Source organism: Leuciscus leuciscus (genome assembly GCF_965113295.1).
Source record: "Leuciscus leuciscus genome assembly, chromosome: 19".
NCBI classification, from domain to species: domain Eukaryota; kingdom Metazoa; phylum Chordata; class Actinopteri; order Cypriniformes; family Leuciscidae; genus Leuciscus; species Leuciscus leuciscus.
The window spans coordinates 18,245,488-18,259,549 of record NC_138743.1 but is presented as its reverse complement, the minus strand read 5'-3'; the positions used below and the strand labels follow the sequence as shown (position 1 = coordinate 18,259,549).

The following is a 14,062-nucleotide window of genomic DNA, read 5'->3' as shown; positions in this document are numbered from 1 at the left end:
GTACTACAATGTGAAGAAAATCCAGCAAAACGCGGGGGCGCGTTTTCCGACCTCAGAGGGTTAAAGGGTTGAAAGTACTTCTGCTGAGTACACTGCCTGTTGGCAATGTAAACCTTAGAGCTGGAGGCGCTCCCCTAATTAGAGTCCCTTTCAGAGTACCCAGCCTCCATAGGGCTCTGAAGTACTGTGTAGATCCAGGATCGAGTAGAGTCACTCCCCTCGTTTGCAAGGGTAAGGAAGCGCTATGCTGAGTTCTACTCTCCAGGATGCCCGTCTCTATGATCCGGCCTGTGAGTGCTTACTGCCACTATCTGCAGTCCTCCATATCGGATGCCTCCACTAGTGAGGCAAATAGTGTTAGAGACTCTGTTTAAGGAACAAAGCAATGCCCGGGCTGACGTCCGTGAAAGTTGAAGCTGTAGGCCTTACTGTAGGCCTCCTCGATAATCCGGTAGCGTAAGATTGTACTCCCCTTGCTTTAAGGGTCGACAGCACTTTTGCGGAGTACACTGCCTGTTGGCAATGTGAAATAAGTATAACCAGGCCCACATACATGTCTGTGAGAGCACCTGACCTCTGTGACTAGCTCTGCTAACAATCCCTCTATCAAGTAGTTAGGCCTTGACAGGCCTCCTTGAAGGCTGCTCCCCAACGAGTTGGATGCTTAGCATTGCAAGGGCAAAACCTGGCCAAGAGCCTGGCCAATACTTATCAGGTTATGAGTATAGTGTTCCAGAATCTATCTGAGGATCGTTCTGTAGGAATACTTGGCTCCCTAAGTCTGGTCGGCAGGTCGAAGGACTCTCACGAGGCCTACCTGTTAGATCAGCCCTAGAGCTGGAGGCGCTCCCCTGATTAGGGTCCCTTTCAGAGTGCCCATCCTCCACAGGGCTCTGAAGCACTGTATAGATCCAGGATCGAGTAAAGTTACTCCCCTCGTTCGCAAGGGTTAGAAAGCGCTATGCTGAGTTCTACTCTCCAGGATGCCGGTCTGTGAGCGATCACTGCCACTATGTGCAGTCCTCTCTATCGGATGCCTCCACAAGTGAGGCAACTCTGTTTAGGAAACAGACAGGTTGTTGGCAAGACTAGGTCATTAAAGAAGACCAAGTCAGCCTCGCTGGTGGCATGTGGGGTTGACTTCACGTCCCACACAGAAAGTGACTGGACAGGACTCCTTTGGGCCACCTGGCCATATTCCCTTAAAGGAACCACCCTTTAAAAGTCGGGCTGTGGTCTCCATGCCCTTGAACTGGCTCTGGGTCAAGTCCTTTGTGTGAAAGCACAAAGTTACTTCCTTGCTTAGCATGAAGCCTGGGCAGTGGCCGTAGGGAATACTGTCACTGACAGCTTGTATGTGACCCGAAGGGAAAGTGTTTTTGGCATGTCAGTGAAACTGCCGTGAAACTGATGTTTTTTGTCACAGTCATGATTTGGCATGCACTCCCCTCAGCATGGCGGCGTGGGTAGATCGTTCTGAGAACAGGGAACGAGAGAACATGCCTCGGGGATGCCTGCTGAACAGTCCCCTCAGACGATAAGTTGTTGACATGTTCTCCAGGCTCCCCTTTTATACTTCCAGGTTGCACAGGCTGTCGCCGGCCACTAGGATTGCTGTGATGTTGTGAAGCGTTTCAGACACCGGTTCACGAGAAGGCGTTCCCCATAGCGCTCTGATGCAGTGTCTCATTCCCTGTTCTCAGGGAACATAGGTTACAGTCGTAACCTGAGACGTTTTTCTAGGGCACTCTGACAGCAATGGTCTCAGGGGTCACTGAAGCCAATAGTTTAAGGAACCATTTCTTTGTTAAAGCCTTACTTTCCAGTCAGACTAAAGTGTAGATCTCCTTGAGAGAAAGAACGCATTATCTTGATGTTTTGAGAGGACTCTCCTGCTTATAGTTAGAGCCTGGCCAAATCCAACCTTGGAAAAGTTGTGTCAGTGTGTGTGTTAGTCTTTTTGGTTACAGTTTAAGGTACCACTGGCATTATCGGAGATTGACTGAGTTGTTGTTCGGAACAGGCTGGCACCCAGCAACCCAAATCTGAAACCTGGAAGGTCACGACGTGCCTAACTTCAGGGTCCGAGTGTCAGCTGCATAATCGTTGGAGATATGCTTCCATGTGTGTGGAAAATTACTATGTTTATCTATTTCTTAGCCAATCAGAAACTGCACCCTGAAGCAAGGATGTAGCTTAGACCTTGGTGAAGGGTATAACTGCTGTGATCTGTGTAACTGTAAGCGGGGCGGCCTACGAACTCCTGTGTGAGTCTTGAAGCTGACTTCTGCTGATGAAACTGCAAACTATCTTCAGTAAAGAAAATCTTCAATTTATTATAATTCTGACTCCGGGTCTTCATTCATCATATCTGGTTCTGGGTCTTTGACTGTAAAACCCCTTACAAGTCTTAACCGATCCCAAACTTTTGAACAATGATGTATGTGTTGTTGTTGAATGTTTGTTGTTGTTTTTTTTCTTACTGGAAATCAAGACACTGATTAAGAGAATATTTCTTGCTGTATATATTTTGTTCATATACAGTATGTCGGCTAAAAAATAATGATGGAATGCGTAGAAGAAGGCCATGCATACCGAGGTCGACTCTTTGGGCTTCGGGACGCCAAGCAGCTCACGGGCGTACAGAGATTCTTCCAGAATTCTCTCGTAGCTGATGCTGACAGGAACCAGGTTCACGTCAAATAGCTCTCCTTTAAAAAAAGGCTCCATCACAATATTCAACAACCCTGAGGGAGAAGAAGAAATGAAAGAGTGTGGGAGATGAAGCTGACACAAAACGGTGCCCAAAAGAGGTGGACCATTTTGTTTCTCTCATTCATCTAAATTTGCTTTTGTTCGGTTTGATTGATGAGCTGCCACCGTCGGGCTCTCCAGGTTTCAAGCTGTCGTTTTGAACCTTTGTGCCATAAATTAGTCAGGGGCGCCATTTCATTCTGGGACTATGATTCAATTGAGAAAATCCTGTGAAATTTCATTTAGCTGGCATCTCACTTTCTGTGAAAAAGCAATGCAGACCCCAAAAAATGTTTCCTGTCACCTTGAATTTATTTGTGCAGCAATAAAAAAGGCAGAAAAGTGGGGAAAAGCCTTGACGCTGCACAATACATGCAGAAGTCAGCAAAGAGCTTTTATCAAAATGAAACGCACAAAAATATGTCACAGCAGCACAGCCTGTTTTTGAAATTGTATAAAAATGTTACAAATTGATAATCGATGTATAATTACCCGTCTTTGGTGTAAGAGATTTGCACGTCCTGCTTCTAGTTCCTTCCAAGAAGAACTCAACTGGGGCATAACCATTCTGAATAAACAACAAATAACAGGTTAATAATTTTCAACAATGTATATTTTCAACTGTCAAGAATGGAAGTATATACATTAAAGGGTTATTTCACCCAAGACTGAAAATGTTCCCATTATTTACTCACCCTCAAGCCATCCTAGGAGTATATGACTTTGAGCCAAAGACAATCAGAGTTATATCAAAAAATATCCTGTCTCTTTCAAGCTTGTGAATAGAGTGAATAGAGCCTGAGATTTTGAAGCCAAAAAAAGTGCATACATCCATCATAAAAGTAATCCATACGGCTCCAGGGGGTTAAAGGTGCGCTAAGCGATGTCACGCGTTTTTTAGGCCAACATTTTTTTTTTGCCACATACAGCAAACATCTCCTCACCATCCGCTAGCTGCCTGTCCCCTGAACACCCTGTAAAAAAACGCGGTCTCTGTAGACACCCCAGGCTCCACAAACGGCAAGAAAAACAAACTGGGCTAACCCGCACCATGAAACATAACAAACTGTTCCAGCCAATAACTGACAAGAAGGATTTGGGGTGGGGTTTGGGGTGTTAGTGCGCACCGGATGAGGAGGAGGGAGGATCTAGCTAGCCTCCGATTTGTTTGACAATACTTTAAACGTCAACAAGAAGTGACGTCACCCAACACCACTTAGAGCACCTTTAATAAAGGCTTTAGTTGAGGGTCAGAGGTCACTCTTCCGCCAGAACTAGACTCGTGTACGGCCGTTACCGGAAGCCAGTGATTATAGTTTATGAAGTTATAAATATGGATATTTTTATTACAAAAACCCATTGCTTTGCTTCTGAAGGCCTTTATTAAACCCCTGGAGCCGTATGGAGCACTTTTATGATGGATGGATGCACTTTTTTGGACTTCTAAACCTGAGGCTGTATTCACTCCCATTATAAAGCTTGGAAGAGACAGGTTATTTTTTAATATAACTCAGATTGTGTTTGGTTGAAAGAAGAAAGTCATATACACCTAGGATTGCTTGAGGGTGAGTAAATAATGGGATTATTTTTGGGTGTACTATCCCTTTAAATAGTCAGTTCCAAACCTACTAACAGTTTCAACCTGTTTGAACTGCATCTTGATCAAAGGTAAAATGCCCTTCCAGTTACATTTTTATAAGAGGGTTAAGAGCAGTGTGAAAAGTAGGGCTGTGTGATTAATCAAATTTGAGTTTAGATTTCGGCTTCCAATAAAACAATTATTGTGCCCAACTGCAGAGGTGCACTTTTTCTCCTCCTTAAAAGTCCAAATTTCGACCAAATTAGTAAAGTAATGTAATGCAACTTTCATACGTGCTTGATATTAAAAAGTTATTAAAAAAGCACAGACACGCTAAGTGAACTTTAAGCTTCGGGTGCAGTCAAAACTTATTTAAAAAAAATAAGTCAAAATGACCGGCTTGGCAAGCTATCACTCAAACCCAGTCGTTTATGTCTTAAGTGAATGCAAACAGTTTAGAGAAAATTTAATGTGTATCAGTATATTAGATACGAGCATTCGTTCTTAAAGAGACAGCAGCCTAATATTTCTGCTGCAGTCTAATTTCAATCAAACAACAAAAGACACACACAAAAAAATTACTCACTGCACTTGACTGAATAACTTTTGTAGCTTTAATCAGAACCAAAGCAAGTTTAAGTAGTGAAGACTATGCTGTGTTTTATTTTACATTTTATTATTCAATTTCTGTACTAGGCTGTTAGCTGAATACACATAGACTTGCATAAAAAACTTTTCTGACTGTTTAATTATTTCAATAACTTTTGAGGACTTTTTTTTTACTTACATTAGTTAACAACTGCTGTGGTATGCCAAATTGGAATCGAGAATTGTTAAAATTACACTGTTGTATAAAATGTACATTTCCAGCATATACACTTGATAAATATTGCTATCATTAAATAAATTACTCATATAAGGTTTTGGACATATGGCCCACTCATAATCGTGTTAAATAATCTTGATTACAATATTGACCAAAATAATCATGATTATGATTTTTGCCATAATCGAGCAGGCCAAGTTAAAAGCCTTAAATCCACTACAATATGAAGCATATATTTCATCCTATATATTAAGGACAGTCTAATTCCCTGATTTGCTCATTTGTTCAGTTGTTTGGATGAAGGGTCTTACCCTCAGCATGGTCTTCACATACTCAGAAAACACAGCCCAGTAAAGTTTATCTCCTCCAAACGACCGACGGATGAAAAACGCTCCCGACATACGCAGCATCTCACCAATAAACTTCATGCTCATAAAATCTGCAGGAAACATCATGACATTAGTAAACACTACATGTAACAAATATATTGTAATATGAAATCAACAGTTCAACAGAAATCAACAATAATAATTTTACTGTAAAAACCATGTTAGATGAAAATATTAAATAACTTTTTATAGAAGAATGCAAATAGCATATTTCAGTTTTTAATTATTAAGTTAAGTTATTTTTAATAAAAAATGTATTCATTATAAGTAATATAAGTAATATATTATAACTTTTAACTTAAAAAAAAAGAAATCTGTTTGCATTCTTATAAAAAAATCTGTGCAACCATGTTACAATTTTATTTACATTTTAATTTAACATTGTGTTTACAGTACTACAAAAATACCATGATTTTACCATAGTATATATATATATATTTATTACACGGCTCACGGCTCTACATTTAAGAGATACGGTATACAGTCATTCATATCACTTATTACACAGCATTTCGCCACATGAATAATTATGGGGATAAAATATATGTTTTTCAGATTAAACTGTTTTAAAATCGTACCTTTTTGTATCTCATAATCCAACAGTGTACAAAACAATAGTCACAAAACAGCAGCAGCTGCGCTTGTATGAAACGAGAGAGTGAGTCCACGATACTGGATGGCATAATTAAATAACTATACACAAAATATTGATTCGACTGAGTTTTAATATTTTATTAGCTCACCAAACGCAAAATTTCCACGAAGAAAACCCCATCCTAGCAGGCGTAGGCTATAGCGCTGGTGACTTCAGTGACCCGGATGAGCCTGTGTTTCTGTTTTCAGCGGTTGTTATCTGGGAATAATTTACCGCTGGATGGCGCTATTGAGCAATCAGAATCAAGTATTTCACAGAGCCGTGTAATATATATATACGTATATAAACCTAAACTGCCATAGTTAAGGGCTTGTATTCAGTTTATGAATCTGAGCCACAGCTGCAAAAATGAGATGACTATAGAGATAAAGTAAGCAAATTCAAAGATAATACTGTTTTCTCAAGAGCGGCTGTATGTATAAACAAACTAAATTGATAACTTTTTTACAACAAAAATTAACCATCATTGAACTTACTTAAGCTGGACTATGACGCTATTTTCTTCTAGATCTGCTGTAAAGCAGAAACAAACTTTGTTTCATTATTTTCCTGTTATCACTGTAAAGCTGAAACAATCTCTATTGCAAAAAGCACTATATAAATAAAGGTGACTTGACTTGACAATGGACTGAAAGCTCGCATTCAGATCTGTCGAATGACAACTGATGGATCGAACCAAGATTCTAGCCTACAATAATTCTCTTTTCAATAATTAAAAAAAAATTATCAATAAAATTACATTTCCATTCAGATTTACTATATGCAAGAAAATATATGTCTCCACTTTCATTACATCAAAATCGTATCATCTGTCTGACAATACAACAAGAATAAAGTTGTTTTCTTTTTTCAGCATTCAAGCAACAACATTACATGACTTAAGGTTTTTAAGCGATCTACTCGTACAGTGTGAGTTGGTAACCTTGCTGAAATCGCACAGTGTATGCCTGCCTTAAGCCTTGTCTGTGAAACCAGGGGAAACCATTTTTCTACTGTGTTGGTTCACTGCTTGACGTTCAATGGACAGTTTACAAAACAAGTGAGCCACCTGGATCTAGGTTGTACTCTTTTGGAGTGTACAATGCTTTTAATTAAACAAGTCTGGAAAATCATCAAGCTTGTCAAAAGGGGTGGAGTCTCTTTAATTTCCTGCCCTTGAAAAGGGCACAACAGAAGCCCAACAGGTATTCTGGAGGATTCAGAAGTTTTTCAGCAATGGGATTGGTGGTTTTCAGTTTTTCTGGATTGTTGCTGCTTACAGCAATTGACTTGTGTTTTGCACAGTGGTCAGGATTGCAACAGCCACCAGATTTAGTGTCTCAGCAAGCTCTCCAAGGCCCACAGGTATCAACCTCTTTTAGGCCTTCAAGGCCTGCAGTGAACTCTGTTGAGGCTGATCCATGGAAACTTCAAGAGCCTGCAAATACTCAGTCCAAACAACTAATGCAGGGTCCTGTTGTGCCTTTGACGTGGCGTTTTCCAGTATTGCCAGAAGAACCCCCACAGCCAGATGTGCCTTTTGAACTGCGTGTACCTACAGCTACTGCGAGTATTGCAGCACAATGTGGGGAGAACTTTGTGCATGTGGAGGTTAAGAAGGACTTATTTGGGACTGGTCAGCTGGTGAATCCTTCATTCCTCACTTTAGGAGGCTGTGCAGCTGTAGGGGAGGATCCAGAAGCTCAAGTCCTTATTTTTGAATATGAGCTCCAGTCATGTGGCAGCTCTCTGATGGTAAGTGGCTGCTAATGGGTTAACCCTAGAAATTGCAAAAGCCAGGTCTGTCCAGTAACCTGCTACTTGTGCTGCTTTCAGATGACTAATGATGAGCTCGTTTACACCTTCACCCTCCTCTACACTCCTGAGGCTTTAGTAGGAACTCCAATTGTAAGGTCTAATTCAGCAGCTGTTGGGATTGAGTGTCACTATTCAAGGTAAAAAAAAATTAATAAACTTGTCAAAGCAATTTTGCCAAAGATTACATTCTTAATCTTGTTTTATTGCTTCCACTAGGTTGCAAAATGTAAGCAACAATGTGCTGATGCCCAGCTGGGTTCCTTTTGCAGCTACAAAAGTTGGAGAGGAAGTTCTGGTGTTTTCCTTGAAGCTCATGACTGGTAATACTGTATGCAATGTTAGAATTTCAGAAGTGGCTAGGGAATGTTGCCAACATGAGTTTCATTTCAGATGACTGGATGTTTGAGAGGCCATCCAATCAGTACTTCCTAGGGCAGTTCCTGAACCTTGAAGCTTCTGTGAAGCAGTACAACCACGTCCCTCTGCGTATCTTTGTGGGAGACTGTGTGGCTACTGCAGTCCCTGATGTGAACTCTTCTCCAAGATATTCCTTTATTGAGAACTATGGGTTAGTAGGGAATTTCTCCTTAAACTCCCATTTGAAAATAGTGCCTAAAGTGATATCCCTCTCCCTCTCCAGGTGCCTGGTTGATGGAAAGCTCACAGGCTCCACTTCCAGATTCATGCGCAGGGTTCAGAATGACGAGCTGCAGTTTCAGTTGGAGACTTTTAGGTTCCTGGAAGCTGATAGTGGCTTGGTATGCATTTTGGGCTGTAGTTCTGTGGGTGAGTTCTCTTACTGGTCATGTTTAACTGTCTTCTTCTTTAGGTGTACATCACCTGTGCTCTAAAGGCTGTCATGGCCTCAACCCCGACAAGTCCAGAGAACAAGGCTTGCTCCTTCAATAATGGGTATTGCATACCATTTGCGACCTCTAATGATTTGAGTTGTTAAATGGTTTCCAGTTGTTAAATGGTAACCAGTTTCCTTTCCTGTCTATAGATGGACTTCTGTAGATGACAATGACCAAGTGTGCATGTGCTGTGACTCCACATGTGGTTCCGGCAGAAAAGGACGAGAACTACCTGATTCAGGTAATGTATGAAGTCTTGGTATTGCTCTTGCAGAAGGACTTTCAATTTCTCATCTAGTCTGCCGTCTTTTTCAGGCCTGGTATCAGAAGGGAAAGCAACCATCGGTCCCATTGTGATTGCTAACTGATGTCTTGTGAATGGCAAGAAGTGCCAATAAAAGTATTTATATATTAGTGACATGACTCGTCTTTTTGTATTGTAAAGGCATTTTGGACCACCAGAAAATTGCTTTACTATTGTTAATTTTTCCCAGACTTTTCAGTGTGCCAAGTGCAGGAACGCAATCATTTTCAATGACAAGGAACTGGTGTGTACACGCAGTTGTAAGCAATACTTTAAGTCAAAAGCCTGCTTGCCCTACCTTTTACATATGTTTGGGAAGGAGACCCAACCGTGCACAGCACTTGGGACAGAAGTAATCTGTGGTTGATTTATGCACGAGTGATGCCTTCTGTGTAGGAAATGAATTCCAAATATAAGTGGTTTACAATTGTGACTGTGCAAGTGAGAAGTACAGTGTATGTTACTCAAACTCATTTACTTGTCGGACGTGACGAATTTCAAATGTTTAGACGTTCCAGCTAGCATTCTTTGCTTTTTTTCTAAAGGAAATTAAACATCGTCAACCTGAAACTGTTTAGACAAGGTCACCCCTCAACTCCCAGAGAGAACAAGAAAACTTGTGGGATTAAAACAACTGTTGAATCCAAACTCATCTCAAGCAAATCAAATAGGTGTGGACTACTTTTAAGAGGCTGGCATAAGACCAACATTTTGTGGTAAGATCTTTTTGACCAAATCAGGTTTAAAAAAAAAAAAAGAGCAGGTCTAAATTTTGGAAAGTGTCTCTACTTGTATTCATATAACAGCTAGATTAAATATAGTTTTCAGACTGGTACAATGCCGCGGTGTGACATCAAACTCCTCTCTAAGATACTGTTTCAGGGCTCCAGACTAACCTTTCCACTGGTTGCACTGGTGCTACCAACTTTCTCAGTTGGTCGCACCAGCATATGCTTTGGTCGCACTTTCTTTTTTTTTTTCTTTTTTTTCATGCCATGGAATTAATCAATGCATGCTGATGAATAGTGGTCTTAATCTGCATACCTTAGTTTTGCACTGATGTAAAAAGACTGACAGTGACAAGACCTCATGTTAGCAAAATGTTTTAATCTTTTAACTCTCAAAAATAACTATTAAAAAAACATGTTCTTTAATGTTTGATTATTTTACTATCTTCACATAGGGATGGGAATTGATAAGATTTTATCAATAATAATGCCTCTGATGATCGATCCGATTCTTTAACGATTCTCTTATCGATTCTTGATAGCACTGTGTGGAAAAATGTAGTCATATGTCAGCTTTTTAAAAAAAGAAGTGGTTTTATTTTTTATTATAATTTTTTTTTACTTTTTATGTAATTTATGTAATAAATAGAACCTTACTGTAAATTATACAATTATAAAACCTTGTGTTACTGATTAGTTTATACACTGATTCAGACGTCTCCTGAGTTGGAAAGATCAGTTTTTTTTAACCATTCATTAAAATTAATCGGTTCAAAGGAGTCATTAGTTCGCGAATTGGACGCGTTGTGTGATTATCCCAGCAGTTCGGACATGGACATCCAAGATTTGTGTCAACACAGAAAACATTTTATCACTGGATAGTTTTTTCGTTTAATTAAAGTGTTGTTTTATGTCAGTTGAATGTCCGGAACGCTTTTCAGAGAAGATAAGGCAACTTATTTAGCACAATTCACACCCAGCGGTAATAAAATAAAAAAGAAATAAAAACTCTGAATGCTCCACATGAAACTTTGGTCTTTCGACCTTTTACCACCGTGTCGATTTATTTTGATTAATATGTACGAGGGAGAGAGAGCAAGACAGCGCTTAGTTTGGAGACGGTGAAGTCTTGTTTACACTTTCACCTGACTCCGAAGAGAGAGAGTGCGCGCGCGCGAGACCGTGTCTCTGTGTCTCTCTGTCTCTGTGTCTCTCTCTCTCTGTGTCTCTCTCTGTGTCTCTCTCTCTCTCTCTCAAACATGCGCCCTGTCACGCGCAGCAGTTTATCTACATTACTCACCGATCAAATAAGACTTTGGCGGGACAAAAATCACTTTGGCGGGCGCTAAAACAAGTTCAATGCAGGAATATTCATGCGTGAATTTAACGACCATGCACTCGCACAAATGCGACCACATAAAATTTTAACTCGCACATTCTCAAAAAATGGTCACATATGCGACCATTTTGGTCGCAGTCTGGAACCCTGTGTTATGTTCAACATGGATTTGAAGGATACAATTAATTGCATCATTGCAATTTTGATGACTATCCTGTTCACACCCACCCATTCCAGCTGCAATCACAGGCAGGGGGAGGTCGTACATGTAGAGTAAGTATGACATCATCAGGAAGTCCATGTAACTACGGTGGCTGGGCAGAAGAACCACCGGGTGCTCCTGTACAGCCTGCTGGAGCTGGAGAGAGAAAATCTCATCAAAAACATGACAAATCACTATTTACATGGTGTATTCATTAAAACAAATAGCAGGACATCTTTATTTTTTTAATTTTTTTTTTTTTATGAAATGCTTAACAAGGCTGCATTTATTTGATCAATGTCATTTATTTGTGTACATTTATTTGTCTAATATACTGATTGGCCGCTCAAGAAATATTTATTATTATTCTTATTAATGTTGAAAATTGTATAACACTTTTGTGGAAATTGTGATACACTACCATTCACAAGATTATATATTTTAATAACAATAATAGTTTATTATAAAAAAGATTTCTATTTCAAAGAATCTTGAAAAAAAGTAAAAGTTGTTTCCACAAAAACATCAAGCAGAACAATTGTTTTCAACTGTGATAATAATAAGAGCATCAAATCAGCATATTAAATGGATTTCTGTAGGATCATGTGACACTGAAGACTGAAGTAATGATGCTGAAAATACAGCTTTGATCACAGGAATACATTTTATTTTAAAATTTATATTCAAATATAAAACAGTATTTAAAAGTCTAATAAAGTATTTTTAATCAAATAAATGCAGACATGGCAAACATAAGAGACTTCTTGAAAGAAAGAAAAGTTCCAAACTTCTGAACTGTGATATTTATATAATACCCTGTGAAGGAAGCCATCAGCTAAACTGACCTATATGATAATAAGCACATTTAAACAGACAAATAAGAGATCATCATACTAATGAGAGTGTCATAAAGAATTTAAGCCCCTCTAAATCCCTGTAACCTTTAAGCATTTACGCTGATGATTTCGATTAGAACATGTTTCAGTAACATTACTGACTCTAGTAGTCAGCTGACAGTGTATAAGCCAGGTGTTTCAGCAGGAATGTTTCACACATGTGTGTTGGGGACAGTAAAGAGTCACTCACTCTCTGGATTCCCTCCTCATTGACACACACGCTGCGGAAGAGTCTCTTGAAGGCTTTGCTGAGCGTGAAGGCGAAGAAACGTACGGTGCTGAGCTGAAGTCGGTGAGCCATCTCATCCAGAATCAGAGACGCTTCCTCCGTCACACACTCACTACTGTCTCCTGATTCTGATGAAACCTACACACACAAATCAGTAGCCATTAGAATCGATTGATCTGTATTTTTAAACATTGGTTCAACGATACAGGACTGTCGTTAATGACGTCCCGCGCAGGTGGAAGAAAATGACTTCTGCTAATTAATCTATTCGAGATCTTTGAGATGCTGCTGTAATGAACATGGCACTGACTACTTTACTGTTTCTGGTCCCAGTCATTTTGCTTTACTTGATATTTGATTCATCGCGGGTTCCCTTATACGTCATACTCCAGGGTTCCCTTTCGCATTTAGGCGCATGTGCACTCAAATACGGCACTGATTTTTGGCAAGCCAAAATATATAGATTAAAATGTGCATATATTTAACCCTCTGGTGCTATTTGGTCATTTTTTATCGATTTTTTATTTACATTTTTTACTTCATCCGAATGGTACGAAAATTGTAAAGGTTTTGGCACTTGCTGTGTTGACACAAAAACAATCATAAAAAGGTTAAATGGTCCTAAAAAAATATAGTCACACTTGTATTGTTCACAGTCAAAAATGACGAATTTAATCTGGTGGGAACGTTTGGTACTGCGTACAGACAAAGTCTTACTGAAAGCTAATTTTTTGAGACATCAACCTCAATTTTGGATGCAGCTCGTTCGACACACCGATCAGAAACGTTGGGGCGGGCTTTACACGATGACGATCGCTCTGATTGGTTTTAGGTCTATCCAATTGTGCCCAGAGGTATTTGAGCGACGTCCGTTGGTGAAGCGCAGCAACTTTTAAATGCATTATTATATTAAAATTGCAAACACATGAGGACAGTCTCCATGAAAGACCCACTGGCAGATGAACGTGCTACTACATTTCTCTCCGAAACGGTAGGAAATGAAATTAGATTTAATAGAGGATTTTAACTGTGCCAAGATGATTGACAGGGCAGTTTACGTGACAGGATGCACGCGACAGATCCGTCTGATAAAGATGACGAAGTAGTATACCCCAAAGCTTGCCTACTTTTTTGCTACACATTCAAAAGTAAATACCTTTTCTTCAAAAAAAAGAGTACATACTTTTATGGCGTAGTGTAACTTAGGCGAATTGGGACACAGCTTTACACGATGACGATCGCTCTGACTGGTTTTAGGTCTATCCAAATAAATTTGAGCGACATCCGTTGGTGACGCCCCTTTGGAAATTAGTTATTAATGAAGCTTTGCCAGACCATAACTCAGTTACTACTGAGAATGGTCTGGTTTTAACCAGGCTAGAGTAACATATGTTTTGGAAAATATATATTTCATTTAAAATTTAACATTACATTTTTGTGCATTTTTCATAACAATTATTGTAAAAAAAAAAAAAAAAAGTTCCCTTTTTAAAACTTTTTTTCACTTCAT

General features: G+C 39.5%; 2 protein-coding genes across 3 annotated transcripts in view; one reads left to right on the top strand and one right to left on the bottom strand.

The window, feature by feature from the left end:
- gnpat (glyceronephosphate O-acyltransferase) overlaps positions 1 to 14,062 on the bottom strand; it is a 33,197-nt gene that overhangs the window by 17,544 nt on the left and 1,591 nt on the right. Inside the window, exons 3-7 of the mRNA XM_082146691.1 lie at positions 12,514 to 12,690; positions 11,454 to 11,583; positions 5,471 to 5,598; positions 3,247 to 3,322; positions 2,596 to 2,747 (exon numbers count right to left, since the gene is read on the bottom strand). Coding sequence (XP_082002817.1) covers positions 2,596 to 2,747; positions 3,247 to 3,322; positions 5,471 to 5,598; positions 11,454 to 11,583; positions 12,514 to 12,690 — 663 coding nt within the window. The remainder of the gene's footprint in view (positions 1 to 2,595; positions 2,748 to 3,246; positions 3,323 to 5,470; positions 5,599 to 11,453; positions 11,584 to 12,513; positions 12,691 to 14,062) is intronic.
- LOC309481688 (zona pellucida sperm-binding protein 3-like) lies at positions 6,292 to 10,206 on the top strand. Of its 2 annotated transcripts, XM_082146716.1 has the most exons (8): positions 6,292 to 7,937; positions 8,019 to 8,137; positions 8,217 to 8,320; positions 8,391 to 8,568; positions 8,641 to 8,758; positions 8,830 to 8,912; positions 9,004 to 9,095; positions 9,170 to 10,144. In XM_082146716.1, exons 1-8 carry the CDS (start codon positions 7,419 to 7,421, stop codon positions 9,220 to 9,222), a joined length of 1,266 nt encoding a protein of 421 aa, XP_082002842.1. In that variant the 5' UTR covers positions 6,292 to 7,418; the 3' UTR covers positions 9,223 to 10,144. The 2 variants fall into 2 exon arrangements, with proteins under 2 accessions (XP_082002842.1, XP_082002841.1); XM_082146715.1 differs by having other exon boundaries at positions 8,391 to 8,758; positions 9,170 to 10,206.

Bases quoted from the DNA above. Each gene is read 5' to 3' on its own strand.
- LOC309481688 (XM_082146715.1), top strand. From the start codon at position 7,419: ATGGGATTGGTGGTTTTCAGTTTTTCTGGATTGTTGCTGCTTACAGCA. The intron at 8,759-8,829 runs GTATGCATTTTG...CTTCTTCTTTAG, and splicing joins TGGAAGCTGATAGTGGCTTG to GTGTACATCACCTGTGCTCT. The intron at 9,096-9,169 runs GTAATGTATGAA...CGTCTTTTTCAG, and splicing joins ACGAGAACTACCTGATTCAG to GCCTGGTATCAGAAGGGAAA.